Consider the following 18180-nt stretch of genomic DNA (forward strand, 5'->3'; position numbering starts at 1 on the left):
GTTTCTCCTGAATTCCTTATTGAATTTATGAGATGAATCATCTCACCAGTTGCATTATGACACCACAGGCCAGTTTCAGCTGGGATCTGAACCTCAAAACAAACTACCGCTTAGCCAAGATTTACTGTACTACCTCACTCCGAACCGATATCGGGACTCACTTTCACTGCAAAGATATTTAGGTTGTGGTTTTGTTCTTGTGTTTTCTAAATAAACAAGCAATTGAAAGACTTGTGTCAAAAGAACAAGGGTTCAGTCCTCTCCAGTCTCCCAGCCACAATCAAGTTTCAGGTCCCATGGCATCCTCAGGCCAAAGTGCCTGGTATGGTCTGGAGTGAGCCAACTTAATTAGACTGATGATTTTAAAACCCGGTTTAAAGAATGTAACTCCCCATTGCCAGAAGCGCCAGTAATCCAAAGCCAAAAGGCCAAATGAATAACTGATAATGCAGCGATAGATCCTCGGAATGTGTTGCAGTGTCAAGAGTTTGTCAAAATTTTCATGAGCCCAGTACTATCCCTCTTCCTCTCTGTGCCCCACCTGGGTTTTTGTTACCTCAGTGCTATGATACTTGGAGATTTATGGACCCCAGAATCCATGGGGGAGTAAGGGTGGGGTGGGGGGGTGGTGGGCACACATCCCAGCACAAGTGCCAAGATGCGTCAGCCCGAGATCGCCACCCAGCCAAAGTTCGCAGGCTCGGGGTGGTCTTGTTTTGCCTGACGTTGGGTGGCACCCATGCCTTTAGGAGCAGATCTGCAAGGGGTCCACATGCAAAAATCTTTTGTTTTTAAACAAAAAAAATAACATCTGAAGCCCTCTTTGGGGATCAAGGCCTGAACACCACAGTGGATCCCAATCCTGCCTTTCCTTGACCTGGTACGCCTGGTCTCACCAGGGGACTCTAATACCCACCCCCCTACTTACACCACTGGCCTTGTAACAGACGGGCACAGGCTCCATCCCTTACAAGTGGGTTCAAGTCCCACTCCAGAGACTTGAGCACATAATCTATGCTGACACTTCAGCGCAGTACTGGGGCGGGGGGGGGGGGGCGGTGGGGGGTGTGATGCACTATCAAAAGTTCTGTCTATCAGATGAGACGTTAAACCGAGGCCATATCCGCCCTCTCAGGTGGGCGTAAAAGATCCAATGACAAGACTCGAAAAAGAGCAGGGGAGTTCTCCCCGGTGTCCTGGCCAATATTTATCCTTCAACCAACATCATTAAAACAGATTATCTGCTTATGTATCTCATTGCTGTTTGTGGGAGCTTGCTGTGCGCAAGTAGGCTGTCGCGTTTCCCTACATTACAACAGTGACTGCACTTCAATGTTACTTAATTAGCTGTAAAGCACTATTATGAAAGGCGCGATTACAAATGCAAGTATTTTCCTACGCTTTTATAGAACTGGAATGGCAGACTTCAGCAGCTGCTACCTCTAAATGGACTTGCTCACAAACGGAGTCCCAGGTTGATGAGGAGCCCGGGGCTTGAGCATGTCCAGTCCTTTAACTTGAATAAAATTTAATTTGGACACAAAACAATGATATAATATATTCCATTTCTCCACTGACTAACAGGAGTTGGGCAATCAAACACAGGGCACGGCAATCCCAGTTACCAAATTCTGCCTACACAGATAGAAACACATTGCTGTACTATTCCTCTGGGTTTCCAACTGGGGAAAAGGCTTTGCTTACAAAATCGGGCAGCAACAGTACTTCCTGCATAAAAAAAACCTAACTTTACAGATCACAAAACTCACTGGGAAGTGGCAGAACAATGAACAGCGCACAGGCTTCCAGGATCCAAAAAAAAAATTAAAATCGCAAATAATTAAAGGTCAATGATTACGAAGCACGTTTTGGATAGGGTCAATCAGATTATCTGCTCATGTATCTCATAACGCTCGATACGAGACTCCCAAACAAGCGCTCTACTCGGAGCTCCGGCACGGCAAGAGAGCCTCAGGTGGGCAGAGGAAACGCTTCAAGGACACCCTCAAAGCCTCCTTGAAAAAGTGCAACATCCCCACCGACACCTGGGAATCCCTGGCCCAAGACCGCACAAAATGGAGGAGAAGCATCCGGGAAGGCGCCGAACACCTCGGGTCTCTTCGCCGAGAGCAAGCAGAAGCCAAGCGCAGGCAGCGCACGTCAACCCAAACACCCCACCCACCCGCCTCTTCAACCAACGTCTAACCCACCTGTGACAGAGACTGTAGGTCCCACATTGGACTCATCAGTCACCTGAGAACTCATTTTTAATGAGGAAGCAAGTCACCCTCGGTTCCGAGGAACTGCCTAAGAAGAAGAAGAAGAAGGATAGGGTGAAGTGAGTGTTGTCGTCTGACGTGCACAGGGCATCAGGAGCAGATTCTGCCAGCCTTGGCCCCAGTTTAAATCTCAACCCTGCGGCCAGATGCAAAGTGTGGGAGCGGTTCAGGAGCCGTCTCTGTGCCACATAAACACCGAGGAAGACGGGAATCGAACCAGAAACACAACAGGCCTGCGTGAAAGGCTGAAGAGCAAGCCCAAAGCCGGGCTGCAAAACAAGCGCAGTCCACCTACCCACCTGCAAAAAATGGTCATTTTAAACTGGCTCAGAGGCTCTTGTATCAAACCATCTTTAAAAGTCCAGCTTGAAGTCACAGTAACATCAAAGAAGTACAGTATTCTGCTGTCACAACCAGCAAAGTGAAGTTTAGTTTTGGTCACCTGTCTTAATATCTCTTCATGTGGCTTGGGGTCAAATTTTGACTGATTACGCTTCTGTGAAGCGCCTTTGGGACGTTTTACTATGTTAAAGGCCCTATATAAATGCAAGTTGTCAATGTTATGGTTAACGGCTCAACTTGTAGCTGCTGAAAAGACCAATACGGGGATAATCCAAGCCAAAGAATATGCTTGGAATATCTTCTGACGAAATAACCTGCACATTTAAAAATAGAATTAAATGAATACGACTGGCCTGACATAGCTTCCGATGGCTGAACTGGAATGAATGCCTTTTTCTAAAATATTGCAACTAATAGATTCAGTCAATGGAAATACATAATAGGCAACTTACATTGTCCATGTTATGATCTGGAATGCACTGCCAGAAAGGGCGGTGGAAGCAGATTCAATAGTAACTTTTAAAAGGGAATTGGATAAATACTTGAAGGGGAAATATTTGCAGGGCTGTAGAGTAAGGGCGGGTGATGGGACTAATTAGATAGCTCTTTTTCAAAGAGCCAGCACAGGCACGAACGGCCGAATGGTTTCCTTCTGTACTGTATCTTTCTATGATTCTTATCACTTATGCTGTCTCAAAACAGTCTTCTGTAATTCACTTTGATTTGTTACTGACTAGTTTATACCAGAGCTCATAGCGGGGATTCATGTAACATGAAATTACGTTGTGATGATATACATCATTACAGGCGAGTTATTTCCATGGATACCATTTTGCAGCTTGGATGTTTTTGTGGAGCAGCCAGGTTAGCTGACATGAATGGGAATGCATCATCACGTTTAAGTGTCTCCAAAGCAAACTGCTAAGAAATCTCATAAGCATTTTCCAATTCTTTATAGATATATCCCACATACCAAAACCTAGAGAACCGAGTCAACAGCCAAGGCTTAGGACCCTCCCAAGTGGCGTACTGCTGCACCTTAACTAACTGAAACCAAGCAGCTTACTAGTAAGAACGTTGGTAAGCTTCCAATTGCCTGCCCCCTTGGGACATCCTACCTTTACGACATTAGCTTGCAGAGTTATCTGGAGCCACTGAGAGGTGTCCCACTGTGCCCCGTCACGAGCCAGACTGGCTGATCAATCATCCACCATGCTCTAGAATGGGCCTACCCAACTCAAACTATCGGATGATCAACTCTGCCACAAATGATCAATTCAGTTTCATCACGAGGCACTTTGCCTTGGAGCCGCCTTGACCCCCAAAGAGACTATGTTTACCTCTCCACCACACCCACTTTTCCACCACACCCAACAAACTGTTTCCAGTGGCTGAAGGGTCGATAACCAGAGGGCACAGACTTAAGGTAATTGGCAAAAGAACCAGAGGCGACATGAGGAAAAACTTTTTTACGCAATGAGTGGTTAGGATTTGGAATGCACGGTCTGATAGGGTGGTGGATACAGATTCAAAAGGGAATTGGATAAATACTTGAAGGAGAAAAAACTGCAGGGATATGGGGAAAGAGCGGGGGAGTGGGACCGACTGGATTGCTCTTCGAAAGAGCCGCCGCAGACTCTATGGGCCGAATGGCCTCCTTCTGTGCTGTACTGTTCTATGATTCATCTCATTGTTGTTTGTGGGACCTTGCTGTGCGCAAATTGCCTGCTGCATTTCCCTACATTACAACAGTGACTAGTGACTACATGTCAAAATTACTTAATTGGCTGTGAAGCATTTTGGGACCTCTTGAGGTCATGAAAGGAGCTATATAAATGCAACTTCTTTCTTCTCTATATACTATGATGTGATGTATTACTGCGAAATATATAATACTGCATATAAATTATGCTATTTATTTCCAATGTTCAGTGAAATGATGCTCACTGTCCCTCTAGTTCAAGTAACAGCACAACAGCACATCAGTATACTTGATAATGGGAGACTACTGCCTGTTCTTGTCCGACGCACTTCCTATTGCCAAAAACACCCTGCTGAAAACCATAAAATCTGACCCACAAACTTCAGTTGCACAGATGATAAAGAATAAAACAGGCGATTTGAGTGTTTCAAGAAGCTAACATCTCGGGAGCTTACAAAAACCCTGAGGCCTCATTCCTGCAGCTTACAACTTCATCTCCACTCCTTGGTGCAATACTGCCCTGTAACACGCTCCAACCCATGTGGTGTCCTACGCCAGCTTCGTGTTGAATGAAATGGGGGCTAGTACCACAGTAATAAACGTATCCTGCTCAGAATGCCCAAAAACATCTACCAGCCAAATCGTAAAAGGAGTTACAAACCATTTCCACTCCTTGTATGGATTGCAGACGCACGTGCACACAAGCGCACAGGCTATACTTTCTTTCCCAGCAATTTGAGTACATTTTGTTACTCATCAATAAGATTAAACAAGTTTAGACAGTTGATGCTTTTATTTAACATTTACTCGATGGTTGCAACGGTCTGGAGAATACACGGTTCTCAGGGGGGACCAAGAAAGTCACACTGGAAAATAAGAGAGCTAATGCTTTTCATTATAATTCTACAGGATCTCTCTTCATTAGTGGTTAGTTACTCTGCTACATTTTCTTCTTTGAAGCTTTGGTCCGTCATTACAGCAAACCTTTGAAGCTCTGTCTGTCGTTAATTCTAACAGTGGGGGACCAAGGTCGTGCCAATAGGGGTGTCGGGTCACGACCAATACAGCCAGCACCTCCACGCAAGGCAAGTCAACGTGAGAAGTTGACTATCTATGGTACTTTACTATATATTTTTTGTGTAACGAGGAAGATGCATAAAGGCAAATGGAATCCCTACATTTATGGGTTAACACGATAGATTGTTTAGCCCCTTTTGCTCAATGATGCATTGCCAAACAAGCAAAAAATAAAGGCCAAATAAACCCACTGCTTTCGCTGTCGATAGTTAATACAATAAAGTTTATTATTTAAATAATGCAGAAAACAGCACTGGCTACATGTAGCAGTGGGTTATAACCAAGGGCAGCCACTGTGATTTACAAGCTTAGCACACAAACACATTGAGCACTTTATGGTACAATGGCACTCGATTGTAAAAGGATTAAAGACAGAAGCCTAGAAATTATACACTGCAATATTTGTGTTATTAACATTTAATGCACATGTATCAAAATTACTTTGTCCCCTATTTTAGCAGAGGCGTTAGCCTGCTGGGTAATAAATGGATTAATAACTCCAAAGTAATTCAATACTAAACATATCAGGATGTTTGTACACTGTTAACTCACAGCGCAACTTCTAAATTCTTTTATAAATATATTTCTTAAAATCAAATCTTGCATCCTTCACCAAGGTGATTTGAGGTTACTTAACCCAGAATTATCTGCTAACTATAACCATGCTGTTCACTGAGACTCTATGTGACTCGTGCTTTTAGAAACTGCATTCCCCAATATTTGAACGGAGTAAATATACCACAATTAGGAACATTACATCCTGTTTGATTTTATAACTAGGTTGCAGAATTATTTTCAATGCATTTGGATTCTTCTAAACTGCAGCATTTCCTTAATAAAAGTGATATATAGTAACCTGCTGCATCTTTTCCTTTGATCTTAAAGCATAAATATTTCACTTAGGAACAGATGTGTTATCCTTTAACCCTTTCACTGATTACATTTACAGAAGTTGTTGTCTACCTCAAGTTGTTTTGAAGATGCTTTTTTTTGTTTGCAATGCATTTATTTTCATTAATTCGGTAAATTTTGCCTGTTTTATATCGCTCTCCTGTCACAGAAGGTAAAAACGCTTGGAAAAACTTGGCGCTGCGGTGAGGAGGGAGAGCGGAAAGAAAACCCTCGCCCTACCCTATCAGAGAAAATCTATTAGGCACACAGGCAAGGTAAATGAAGAAAGCAAAACAGACTAGAGATGTGCTTCTGACTGATGCAATGCTGCTTTTCCTCTCTATTCTCTTGTTCCCTAAAAAGTGAGTCAAAATGCATTGTCTCCACAATCTAGGGGAATTGCTAACTGAATCTTTAGAAAGGCACCTATTCCTGCTCAGCTACAGTTCAACGGGCACCAATCACCGTCCAGGACCTCATTCAAGTGGACTTTCTTCACAGGTCAGCCCTGTGACGTGTTGCCAGGCTATTCGACTGCACGAGGCATCGCCACCAAACATGAGGCTGTCGGGGGGTGCTTTCCATCAGGGTGGGCACTGGATAGCAAACTAGAGTGGGGACCCTAGGTGATCTGCACCCCCTCCTTAGTCCAGGGGGTGCTGTGCCCAATTCTAGCACCCCTAAAGCCACCTAGGCTGATCAGCCGATATAACATTTTTCCATCAAAAACATAGGGAGGTACAGCGTGTATCTTTTATTCTGTTTTGGTGTTTCAGACAATCTGTCTAGACCAACAGATAAGGTCATCTCTCATATATATAAAACAATGCCGCAATCTCTCCTGGCAAATTAAAAAAATGATTGCCAGCTGGACGAAACAACAAGCAGAACTAAATTTATTTACCACATTTCACAACAGAGGCAGCAGTCTCGCGTGTATGCCAAAGCCAAGCTCTGCTGCGCGCTCCCCAAGAGTCATCTCTCACCTCACCACAGTGGGAGCAGGGTTGGTTCGTGCATGCACTTGCACAGGCATCGAGAGAAAAATCTAAACTGTACTTTCCATTATCTGATAAAAGTGAGCTAAGTGGCGAGAAAGACTGTCTCTTTTGACAGTTGCAAGCTGCCAATGGTCAAAGATTTTGACAGACTGCTTACCATAGAGGTTGTGGTCAGGTAAATCTGACCTTCTGATGGCAATGTTATGATTACCACAAACGAGCAAAACAGCTGCAGTGTACAATACAACAAGAATAGAACTTTAAATCAACCATTTAAAGAATTAAACAGGCTATGGTTGAAACAAAGGGGCTCTAACTGGCAAAGGCATTACTCAATATAGAGCTGAAAACAGCAAGATACTGACAATTAACAACACCGTGCATGTATATAGCGCTTTTAACATCGTAAAATGGCCCAAGGCACTTCACAGGAACGTAATCAGACAAAGATTGACACTGAGCCAAGGAAGGAGATATTAGGGCAGGTGACCAAAAGCTTGGTCAAAGAGGTAGGTTTTAAGCTGCGCCTTAAAAGAGAGAGGCGGAGAGATTTGGGGAGAGCTTAGGGCCTAGACAGCTGAAGGCACGGCCGCCAATGGTGGGACGAAGGAAGTGGGGGATGCGCAAGAGTTGGAGGAGCACCGAGTTGTCAGAGGGTTGTGGGGCTGGAGGAGGTTACAGGGCGAGGCCACGGAGGGATCTGAACTTGAGGACAAGAATTTTAAAACTGACGCGTCACTGGACCGGGAGCCAATGTAGGTCAGTGAGCACAGGGGCGATGGCAGAACGGGACCTGGTGCATGTTAGGAGGAGTCTTCAATATATGGACATAGTAACCATTTGCAAATTTTTGTTCCGGTGAATACTGTAAAGCAGAATTAGTAAAACACATGGGGCCGCTGAATATTCCCTCATTCACAAGATTCCCTGAACAAACTAAACGAAGTTGCAACATGTTTTTACCTTGAAGCATAAATGCGACCGCAGACCACAGCAGGTTGACATAGTGAGGTCTCTGGGCATGCAAAACGCGAGCTACATTTATTTTTGACTATGTCTGCTGCTCACTATGCTACACCTACGCAGATTTTTTTTTTAATCCAGTTCAATTTTTTTTTTTTTAAAAGACCGTTCACAAGAACTGTGTTGCGTTTTCTGCCTTGATTATCCAAACTCTACATCGGACAATAATTGTGTATATATCTATTCCAACCCCCAAGGAGCGCGCAGCACCATTTTCTCTCCAATATTAGTACAATTTTCCACTTGAGCAAAATAATCAAACGGTGATTTGATATTTTCTGCAAGTCGGGCAAGAGCAAAAACTAATCCATCAACATTACGTTGTCACAGCAAAGGCAGTAGAAACTGTCAACTTCAAACTCACCATAATTAAAGCCAGTTTAGCAATGCCCTTCAAAAACTATCTTAGCTTTACGACTAACTCGGTTTTGGTACCAAATTTGTAAATGCCATGAGTGAAGGACACACTGCCCTGAGGAAAAGATGGTGTAAATTTGCTTACTGTAAGGGTTAGCCGAGCACCTTGCTTCCTGGCCTGCTGAGTATTTCCAGCATTTTCTGTTTACATTTCAGATTTCCAGCATCCGCAGTATTTTTGCCTTTTTGTATTCCTGCTACTCCTGCACTCCTGCTACTAGCTTGGCACCCACTGCAATCCAAAACCCACTGTGTGCAATGGATTTGAATCCCTTTTGGCCTATCGCCCCGGTCCTTTGCCTTGCACCTCCAGCCTCAGTGCAATTCATCTCGTGCATCAAGACTGTAATTTGAAACCGTCCAAGGAATGCCCAGCTTCAAAGACACAGTAGCATGTAAATACCAGGACCGAATGAACTGTACCGTGTTAACAGAATGTTATACCCAGTTCTGTCAGAACTGAACTGTAGAACCATCCATATTACAATCACACGATGTTCGCCATCACTTTACTCCAGATCCTGTCGTACACACTTACTCCCAACTGCAACACACACATTTTAATAAAACTTTTGCTCGGAAAAGTTGCCACGGTTAACAGGCAGATTTGAATCTCTGCTTCTCCACCTGCACTGCGGGATTAACTAGTGAGAGAATCGGGGACAACATGTATATCCCGACGCCAGAACTCATCAGAAAAAGAGATTCTGCAATTACAAAAGGAGATAAAATTCAACTCGGCCAACAGAACTTGGGTGAGGTGTGACCCCTTGGTTTAAAAGGGGTTGGGGGAAAGGAAAGCCCGAGTCAAATGATGCAAACAAGTAGTCCACTCCACTTTACCCTGGTGTTCGTAATGATTACAGAATGCTACAATACTGAGTGCGCCTGATGTCACACTTTACATCTTTGGACAGATTTTTGCCCTGGTTCTGCCTGAAGAACTACCCATGAATTATGAACTCACGCAGATTGATGGCAATAGGGCACACGCATGGGCCACAGTGTTGCAATGGTGTCACCTGTTGTGACATCATTGTGGCACATGTGTCCACGTTGATCAATGTGATGGTGTTTACAGCACAGAACCATTCGGCCCAACTGGTCTATGCCGATGTTTAGGCTCCACACGCACCTCCTCCCACCTTACCTCATCTCAACTATCAATCTATTCCATTCTCCTTCATGTACTTATCTAGCTTCCCCTTAAATGAATCTATTCACCTCAACTATGCCATGTGGTAGAAAGTTCCACATTCTCACCACTCTCTGAGTAAAGAAGTTTCTCCTGAATTCCTTATTGGATTTATTAGTGACTATCTTCTATTTACGGCCCCTAGTTCTGGTCTCGCCCACAAGTGGAAATGTCTTCTCTACATCTACCCTATCAAACCCCTTCATTATTTTAAAGACCTCCTATCAGTTCACCTCTCAGCCTTCTCTTTTCTAGAGAAAAGTGTCCCGGCTTGTTCAGTTTTTCCTGATCGTGAACCTATTGCTGTTCTTTTTTCTCTATCTCAAACATGCAGTTATCGCACAGTTTAAAGTGTATTTATTGAAATAAGACCACAGTACGCTGCGGGAAGCTGACCAGTATGGGAGGCATCAGCTGACATTATCACTGCCACTGGTGTGTCCACAAACTAACAACAAACCACCAACCCAATGCTGGGCTGACGAAACCGCTCTGGACAGAGTCAGATTATCCTTTGCAAACTGGACTGGCTCCTAAATAAGAAGCTATCTGGTTTGCAGAAGGACAGAATTGATGGGGTTTGAAGTAACGTCTAAGGACAGCCACATTTACACCACATCGAGACCTCAAATCCTAACGGTGTGTGCACGCCAAGGATAGACAACAGTGAAACCTACAGGCCCACACTTGTGCATCAAGCAGCCCGCGTCACAACTGCATAAACCACAGCCAAAAGGGTATTTTTTTTAAGGTTTGACATCATAACACATGTGGCACCAGCAGCAAGAATTTAACCAGCGTTCGCTCTGGGATCGAGCCTTGTAGCAAATTTTCTCTGGGAGAGGCCTTGTGGCTTATTTCAATGTATGTAACCAACTTCAAAGACAGACTCGTGTGACACCAGACCTGTGGTTATGTAGCATGAACGTATGTTGAAGTCAAAACATTCTACTGTAAAGGCTACTCTTATTTGAAACATCTCCTAATTCCACCGTGAAATCTTAAATTCACAGCCCGACACAATTCCAGATCCCTTTTTTTTTTGTTAGTTGCTTTTAAGTGTGGGATTTATTCTGACCTGTATCAAAAAAAATCTGTAGTCTGACAACCAGCATGCATGGTTCCATTGACAAACACCAGGACTTAGTGCTCCTAAATCAACAGACTTTCCCCACCCCCTGGGAGATGGTGAAGAGACAGGGATTGCAAACAACTGTCCCCATTCTGCACCTTCTCAGCAGCATGGTTTTCAGCTGGAGCCTGTTGTCTACATCCTTTTTTTTTTGCCCTGTTTAAATTTAGCGGTTACAACTGATTGTGTATATTTGGACTCTTGCTTGTGTGTGTGTGGAGCGGGAAAGAGGCGGCGATAATCAACACATCTCTTATCTGCCAGAGAGACAGCAGTGTTCCTTCTAGTCAAAACAATCCGGAATATAAAAAGAAGCCAAGCAACATAACAAAAATGTCATGTTCACATTTGAATGACATATATATTAAAGTCATTAGAAAATAACATTAGCAAATGAAAACAACAACATCACAGGCTGAGCCCTGAAATACTTCGAGACACACATACTGCGGTCTAATTTTTAAGTAGAACTTTGCGGGCGAGACAAGGAGATCGTGAGTAAAAGTAAACCAGAGGCTGCCTCTCCCTCTCTCTCTCTCTTTAAATGCAGGAAGGGCCAAGGAGGCTAAGACAGGGCGGACCTGTCCGGAGCCCCACCTGCAGCCTCACCCGAACCCTGAAGCTGGGGTTATCTGCGGTCGTTTAAAGAACATCTCTCTCTCTCTCTCTGTGTAAATAAGCAATCACCTAAGACAGCGTGACTCACCGTTCTGGGGACGGGAGGAGAGAGCGAGCCGTTGTTGAGGTAGGGCTCGCTGCTGAGATTGGGGACCATGATGTACCCTGGTTGGTAGCTGCAGTAAGCCGGACCCTTGCTGTACATCGCTCCATCCTGCCTCTTCCCTATTAAAGTTAAAGAAAGAAATTGGAGGGAGGGGGGGGGGGGGGGTTTAGTGGGGAGAAAGAAAGGCGGAGGGAGGGGGAATTAAAAAAATGACACCAACAAACTACACATTAATAATCAAATGCAAACGGAATTCGAAAGAGGCGAATGTTTTAAACATTGCTCAACTCACCCTCCTCACTGTTTGTTCTTACTTTCTCCCGAAAGGGATCCTCGCTAACTTGCGGCCGTCTGCCCACCTAGAGAGTCAGTAACAAGTTGTGTGTTTTAAAAAATAAAAGACAGAGAAAGGAAGAGGGGAAGGGGGAAGAGGGGAAGGGGGGAAAGGAGAGAAGAGAGAGGTTATTGCGGGGTAAAGGTTGGGACGGGTGTCCGCGGATCGGCTCAGCACGGGGAGGCTGTGTGTGTGTATGGTGTGTGTGTGTGATGTCTGTGCTCTGGTCGTTTCATTACCTGGGAGTCGGCCGGATTGCTGTTGTCGCTGCCGCTGCCCGGGCTGATCTCCGACTCGTTGACAAGCGAGGACTTGAGGTCGGCCAGATCCCGCTCCTCGGTACCGCTGATCTCCGCCAGGATTTTGTCCTCTTGCTCGCCTTCGTCTTTGAAAGAAATCATTTCATCGTTGGCTCCCAGCTCCGGGTCGCCACCGCTGTTGAGCTGCGGCATCCCTCTCTCTTTCTGTTGTTGCTGCTGTTGGAAGTTTCTATATGATATAATAATGTATTTTTTATTTATTTATAGGGTACGGGGGGAGGGGAGGGAGGGAATCTTGGAGAACAAATCTGACTTTAAAAAAAAAGCCAGACCTCTTTGTTTTGTAAAAAAAAATCTGCAATAAAAATGATTAAACAAGTCCGTAAGTTCCAACAAGAGAGGCTGAGATGCTGATTGCTCACTCTCTCTCTCTCTCTCTGTGGTTGAATGCAAACTCTTTCTTTGCTTGCTTTCTTTTTTCCCCTCTCTCTCTCTCTGTCTTGGGAGTCAAGCTAGTTAAAGCAAGCCCAGAAGACTAGTAGGTTGGTTGTATTTGGAGACGGCGGAGAGTAATGCAGCAAAAAAAAAGCAGAGGCAAGGCGGAGGGAGAGGGGGAGATCAAAGCCGTGCCGCCGGGGTGAGTGACAGCTCTGATTGACGGGGGAGATTTACAATTGTCCTCTTGCAACTCTAATGAGATGCAGAACAGCCTCTGCAGGCGAAGACCGGAGAGATTTTGCAAATGTACTAGCAGAGCCCGAGAATTTTTTTTTTCAAAAATCAATGCACAAAATAAACAGCCCCATTTTAAACCCCACTTTCAGCCTATTTTTATTTTTGGTACCATTTAAAAAAGCTACTGTGGTCATTGCAGTCTCTTCCAACCCAGACGTACGTAGTTTAGGAATGTTTATTTTTTTTAAAAAAAAGCATTTCTCCAGATCAAACTACAAAAAGTACGCCAAGGTTTTTTTTTTAGTGAGGTTTAATCAGTGGGAAGCAGGCTAATTTAACCCCCCTCCTATTTTAAAGCTGCTACAAGCTGCAATCTTGTGACACAAATGTAAGGAGAGTGGCAGAAACGCGTGTTAACAAGCATCCCTCGGCCAGGTCAACTTGGAACATTAGATCAAAGGGGTTTTAGTTGCGCCCGACGCACAGTTCATGATTGTTACAGGTACAGTCGGGGTGTTCTAGCCAGCATTGTGCTTTTTTTTAACAAGGTGCACGCTCTCCTTCCTAAAATGTTCTTTTAAAAAGAAACACACACAGGAAAATAATGTTATGTTAAAACCGGGGGGGGGGGGGGGGGGAAATCAAAGACAAATCAAACAGTCCCAACCACAATAGTGCATGCAGCCCCTTTCTCTGTTTATTATTCGAACTCTGATTTTTGAAAACCTAGGCAAAGTTCTAAACCCCGTGTAAATAAATACGTGTTTGAACATTTTTACTCAAGTTCTGCCCGAGACAAAGAAACATCAACGGCACACGGGAAGTAAACATTCCCAGGACGTCCTGAATATGTCATGTTTAATAATAAGGAGGAAACGCTATCTTTAAAAAAAAGCCTATTTACTCTTGAAATGATGTCCAATCAGTTATCTCTCGTTACATGAATTCTTTCGCATAGCATTCAAGCTTATGCAAAATAATTAAACGTGCTAATATGCAAGCATCCCCTTGCATATCGATATGTTCATTTAGACGAACTTTATAAGAACATAAGATAAGAACATAAGAAATAGGAGCAGGAGTAGGCCAATCGGCCCCTCGAGCCTGCTCCGCCATTCAATAAGATCATGGCTGATCTGATCCTAACCGCCAATCCACTATCACAGAACCATCTCCTGAATCTAACAGAATTAGACACACGAAATAGGAGCAGGATCAGGCTACACGGCCCCTGGGCCCACTCCGCTACCCACAGGGTCATGACCGATCCGAACCTAGACTCATGTCCAAATTCCTGCCCACTCCCCGTAACCCTTATATTATTATAAACTATATGGGAATTGAAAAGGGAAAACATTTTGCAGAGCTATGGGGAAAGAGCAGGGGAGTGGGATTAATTGGAGAGTTCATTCAAAGAGCCAGCACAGGCAGGATGGGCCAAAGGGCCTCTTTCTGTAAGATTCTATTCTGTGAATCTGCAGTGTTTTTCTATAACTGATCCTGTAGAGGGAAATAAGATTTTTTTTTAAAAAGCTGAATGCCAAATCATTGCTGTCCTCTTGCTGTGTGTGACTGTAACCGAGAGGCGTTCCATTTGAGGGTATTCCCAGTTTTTCCTTCATGCGGCTGAACCTTTTCCAATTATCGTTTGGTACTATTTTTTTTAAAAGGGCAGAAGGGAGGAGGAGGGGGGATGATTGATGCCAAGCTCATTAACTCAGGAAGCTTCAACTCCAACGCAAAAGGCGAGGAGACAACCTGTTGCAAACGACAGTGAGTGGGTCTGAGAGAGAGGGAGAGAGAGAAAGCACAGAGTGCTTGTGATGAGGGCACTCAAACTGTCTGATCTGACCGACAGACATTTACTCCAACTTAAAACAAGAGACACGCGCAACATCAACAACTCCACTTCTGGCAAGAGAAAAGGGTGAAGGACGTTAGACTGATTCCCCCCCCAAAAAAACAAATCAAAGTGTGTTAAGTGCTGGTTTAATCTACAAGTGTGATGGGGCAATTAAAAACATGTATTATTGTATATAAATACTGATCCTACTCTTTTATAAATACAGTCCAGGTATGAAAACAAAAACAGAGTATAAGTAGGACAATGTAAAGAAAACAATCCAGGGAAGGATTGGGTTTAAAGATTGTGGCAAGAGGCTTTGATCTGACCGACAGGATGAACGTGGCACTGGGGAGTGTTAACCATCAGGACGAGTCCCCCAGCAAGTGAGAGGAAAATGCCAGCACTGTGTGTGTGTGTTTTAAAACATCTTTAAATTCGGTGCGGGAACCCTCGGCTCTGAGACCCCTTTCATCTTGCCGAAGGGGACATATCTGGATAAACAATTTGGGAGAAATAGGGTGTGTGTGTGGGTGGGGTGAGGGGAAGAAAGTGAGGGATGGGAGACAAATGAGAGACATTTTTTAATCTAAAGTTTTGGAGGGAGAAGCCACGGTCATCTGTTTGAATATTTGTGCAGAAAGCGATCGTGCTTTGCTGTTTGCTGCTGCACTGATCCCAGCGCTGGGCTTTGCACATTGCGTGAGAAGAGAGTTAAAGACGGGGCTGATCTTATAAAGCGGGAGGTGGAGCCGGCCGTGCCTTTGATCTTTCGGCGGCCGCTTTCTTCTCTATCCTCCCCCCGCCCCCCCTCCTCCTTGCCTACATTTGGAAAAGTGCCGAACCAAAAAAAAACGCAGTTATTTCCACGTGTGCCAGCTGAGACTGCAACGGTTCACTTCCGGGTAAGGGGAAGGAGAGAGAAAAAGAAGGGAAAAAATAAAACACACACACAGATCAAAGGCTTGGAGCTGGATGCAATGTGGATGGAATCAAGGCTGGACGGGATCCAGCGTTTTAAAGCAACAGGGAAAAAAAAACCTTTCTCTGCAATTCATAAACTTAAACTCATCTGTGATCATATTTGTCGACAGTTCTGCTTCAACAAGGAGGACTACAACAGAAATGTTGAGTGTTTTTCCATTGAGAACTTCGTTTAAACTGACGCACTAACCCTCAACACGTTTTCAGTGTTATTGTTGGACTCCATCGGCACTTTGTCCTGTGTGTCTGCACATTTTTCGTTTATATTGCAGTAATGTCAAGTCTGATCTCTCAATCAGCATGTCAGTGTGACATGACTCCACGAGACGATTCAACCACCAGTTTTTTTTTTAAGATCCCCGTATATCCTTATTATTTTCTTTCAAAAACGAAAAGTGAACACACCTGAAAAAGCAAATGTGGGTTGAAGCCCCCCTCCAGAGGCTTGAGCATACAATCCAGGCTGACACTCCAGTGCGGTGCCGAGGGAGTGCTGCACTGTCGGAGGTGCCGGCTTTTGGATGAGACGTTATACTGGGGCCCAGTCAGCCCTCTCCGGTGGATGTAAAAGATCCCATGGCACTATTTTGAAAAAGAGCATGGGATTTCCCCGGGTGTCCTGGCCAATATTTATCCCTCACTCTCACGGAAGCATCCTCAGCCCAAACATCTTCAGCTGCTTCATTAATGACATTCCCTCCAGCATAAGGTCAGGAGTGGGGTTGTGTACTGGTGATTCCACAGTGTTCAGCTCCATTCACACTCCTCTAATCAACCAGTCCCTAACTTCCAGACTTGAGCTGACAAATGGCAGATAACATACATGCCACATATGTGACAGGTAATGACCATCTTGAACAAAAGAACGCCCAGCCACCTCCCCTTGACCTTCAATGGCACCACAATTGCCATTGACATCCTGTGGGTTACCATTGACCAGAAGCTGAAATGGACCTGCCGTATCAATTGTGTCTACAAGAGCAAAATCAAATCAAATCAAATCAACTTTTATTGTCATTGTTAGTGCACAAGTGCAGTACAATGAAATGTAGGCTTGCGGCTCCCGAGAGTGTACATTTAGATTAAGGCATTTAAACATTCAACATACATTTGGCTTGTAATACATTAACATAAACATAACCATAATAAAGTGCATTGGCAGATGTGCAGGCTTTAGAGTTTATTTGTGGAGTTCAGTAGGATGACAGCCCTGGGAAAGAAGCTGTTCCTAAATCTGGTTGTACGGGTGCGAATGCATCTGTAGCGTCTCCCAGATGGCAGGAGGGCGAACAGACTGTGGCTGGGGTGGGTAGGGTCTTTGATGATGGACCGTGACCTCCGTAAACAGCGTTTCTGGTATATGTGCTCTATGGTCAGTAGCCGGGTGCCGGTAATGCGTTGGGCAGTTTTGACTACCCGCTGCAGGGCTTTCCAGTCATAGTAGCTACAGCTGCCATACCATACTGTGATACAGTTCGTCAGGATGCTCTCTATTGTGCAGCGGTAAAAGTTAGAGAGGATCAGGGGTGACAGGTTACATCCCTTCAGCCTCCTTAGGAAATATAGGCGCTGCTGGGCCTTCTTCACCAGAGAGGAGGTATTGAGGGACCAGGAGAGGTCTTCCGTGATGTGGACTCCGAGGAACTTAAAGCTGTCCACCCTTTCCACCACAGCCCCATTGATGTGGATGGGGGTGTGACTTCCGCCTTTAGACTTCCTGAAGTCCACAATGATTTCTTTGGTTTTCTTGATGTTAAGGGCCAGGTTGTTATCGGCACACCACTTCACGAGATGCTGGACCTCCTCCCTGTAGGCTGACTCATCGTTGTTGGTGATCTGGCCTACTACCGTGGTATCATCCGCAAACTTGATGATGGTGTTGGAACCATGAACAGCCACACAGTCGTGGGTGAAGAGGGAGTAGAGGAGGGGGCTCAGCACACATCCTTGTGGGGCCCCCGTGTTCAGGGTCAGGGGGGGGGAGGTGTGGTTACCTAATTTGACAGACTGGGGTCTGTTTGTTAGGAAGTCCAGGGTCCAGTTGCAGAGGGAAGTGTTCAGGCCAAGAGTTTGGAGTTTGGTGGCCAGCTTGTTGGGGATGATAGTGTTGAATGCTGAGCTGTAGTCTATGAACAGCATTCTGATGTAGGTCTCTTTACCATCTAAGTGATTCAGTGCCGAGTGTAGAGCAGTTGTGATTGCATCCTCCGTTGATCTGTTTGCACGATAGGCAAACTGGTGTTGGTCAAGAGAGGTGGGAACACTGGCTTTGATGTGAGCCAAGACCAGTCTCTCGAAACA

At 44.8% G+C, this 18180-nt stretch overlaps 1 protein-coding gene across 2 annotated transcripts in view; it reads right to left on the reverse strand.

Annotated features, from left to right (window-relative positions):
• lef1 (lymphoid enhancer-binding factor 1) overlaps positions 1-12935 on the reverse strand; it is a 166841-nt gene extending 153906 nt beyond the window's left edge. For both annotated transcript variants that reach the window (XM_086007111.1, XM_086007102.1), the window contains exons 1-3: positions 12357-12935; positions 12076-12142; positions 11766-11902 (exon numbers count right to left, since the gene is read on the reverse strand). In XM_086007111.1, coding sequence (XP_085863237.1) covers positions 11766-11902; positions 12076-12142; positions 12357-12569 — 417 coding nt within the window. In that variant the 5' untranslated portion in view covers positions 12570-12935. The remainder of the gene's footprint in view (positions 1-11765; positions 11903-12075; positions 12143-12356) is intronic.
• Positions 12936-18180: the final 5245 nt, after the last annotated feature.

The sequence above is a fragment of the Somniosus microcephalus genome, chromosome 2 (genome assembly GCF_052327205.1).
Source record: "Somniosus microcephalus isolate GS21.2 chromosome 2, FLI_Smic_1.0, whole genome shotgun sequence".
Classification (NCBI taxonomy): domain Eukaryota; kingdom Metazoa; phylum Chordata; class Chondrichthyes; order Squaliformes; family Somniosidae; genus Somniosus; species Somniosus microcephalus.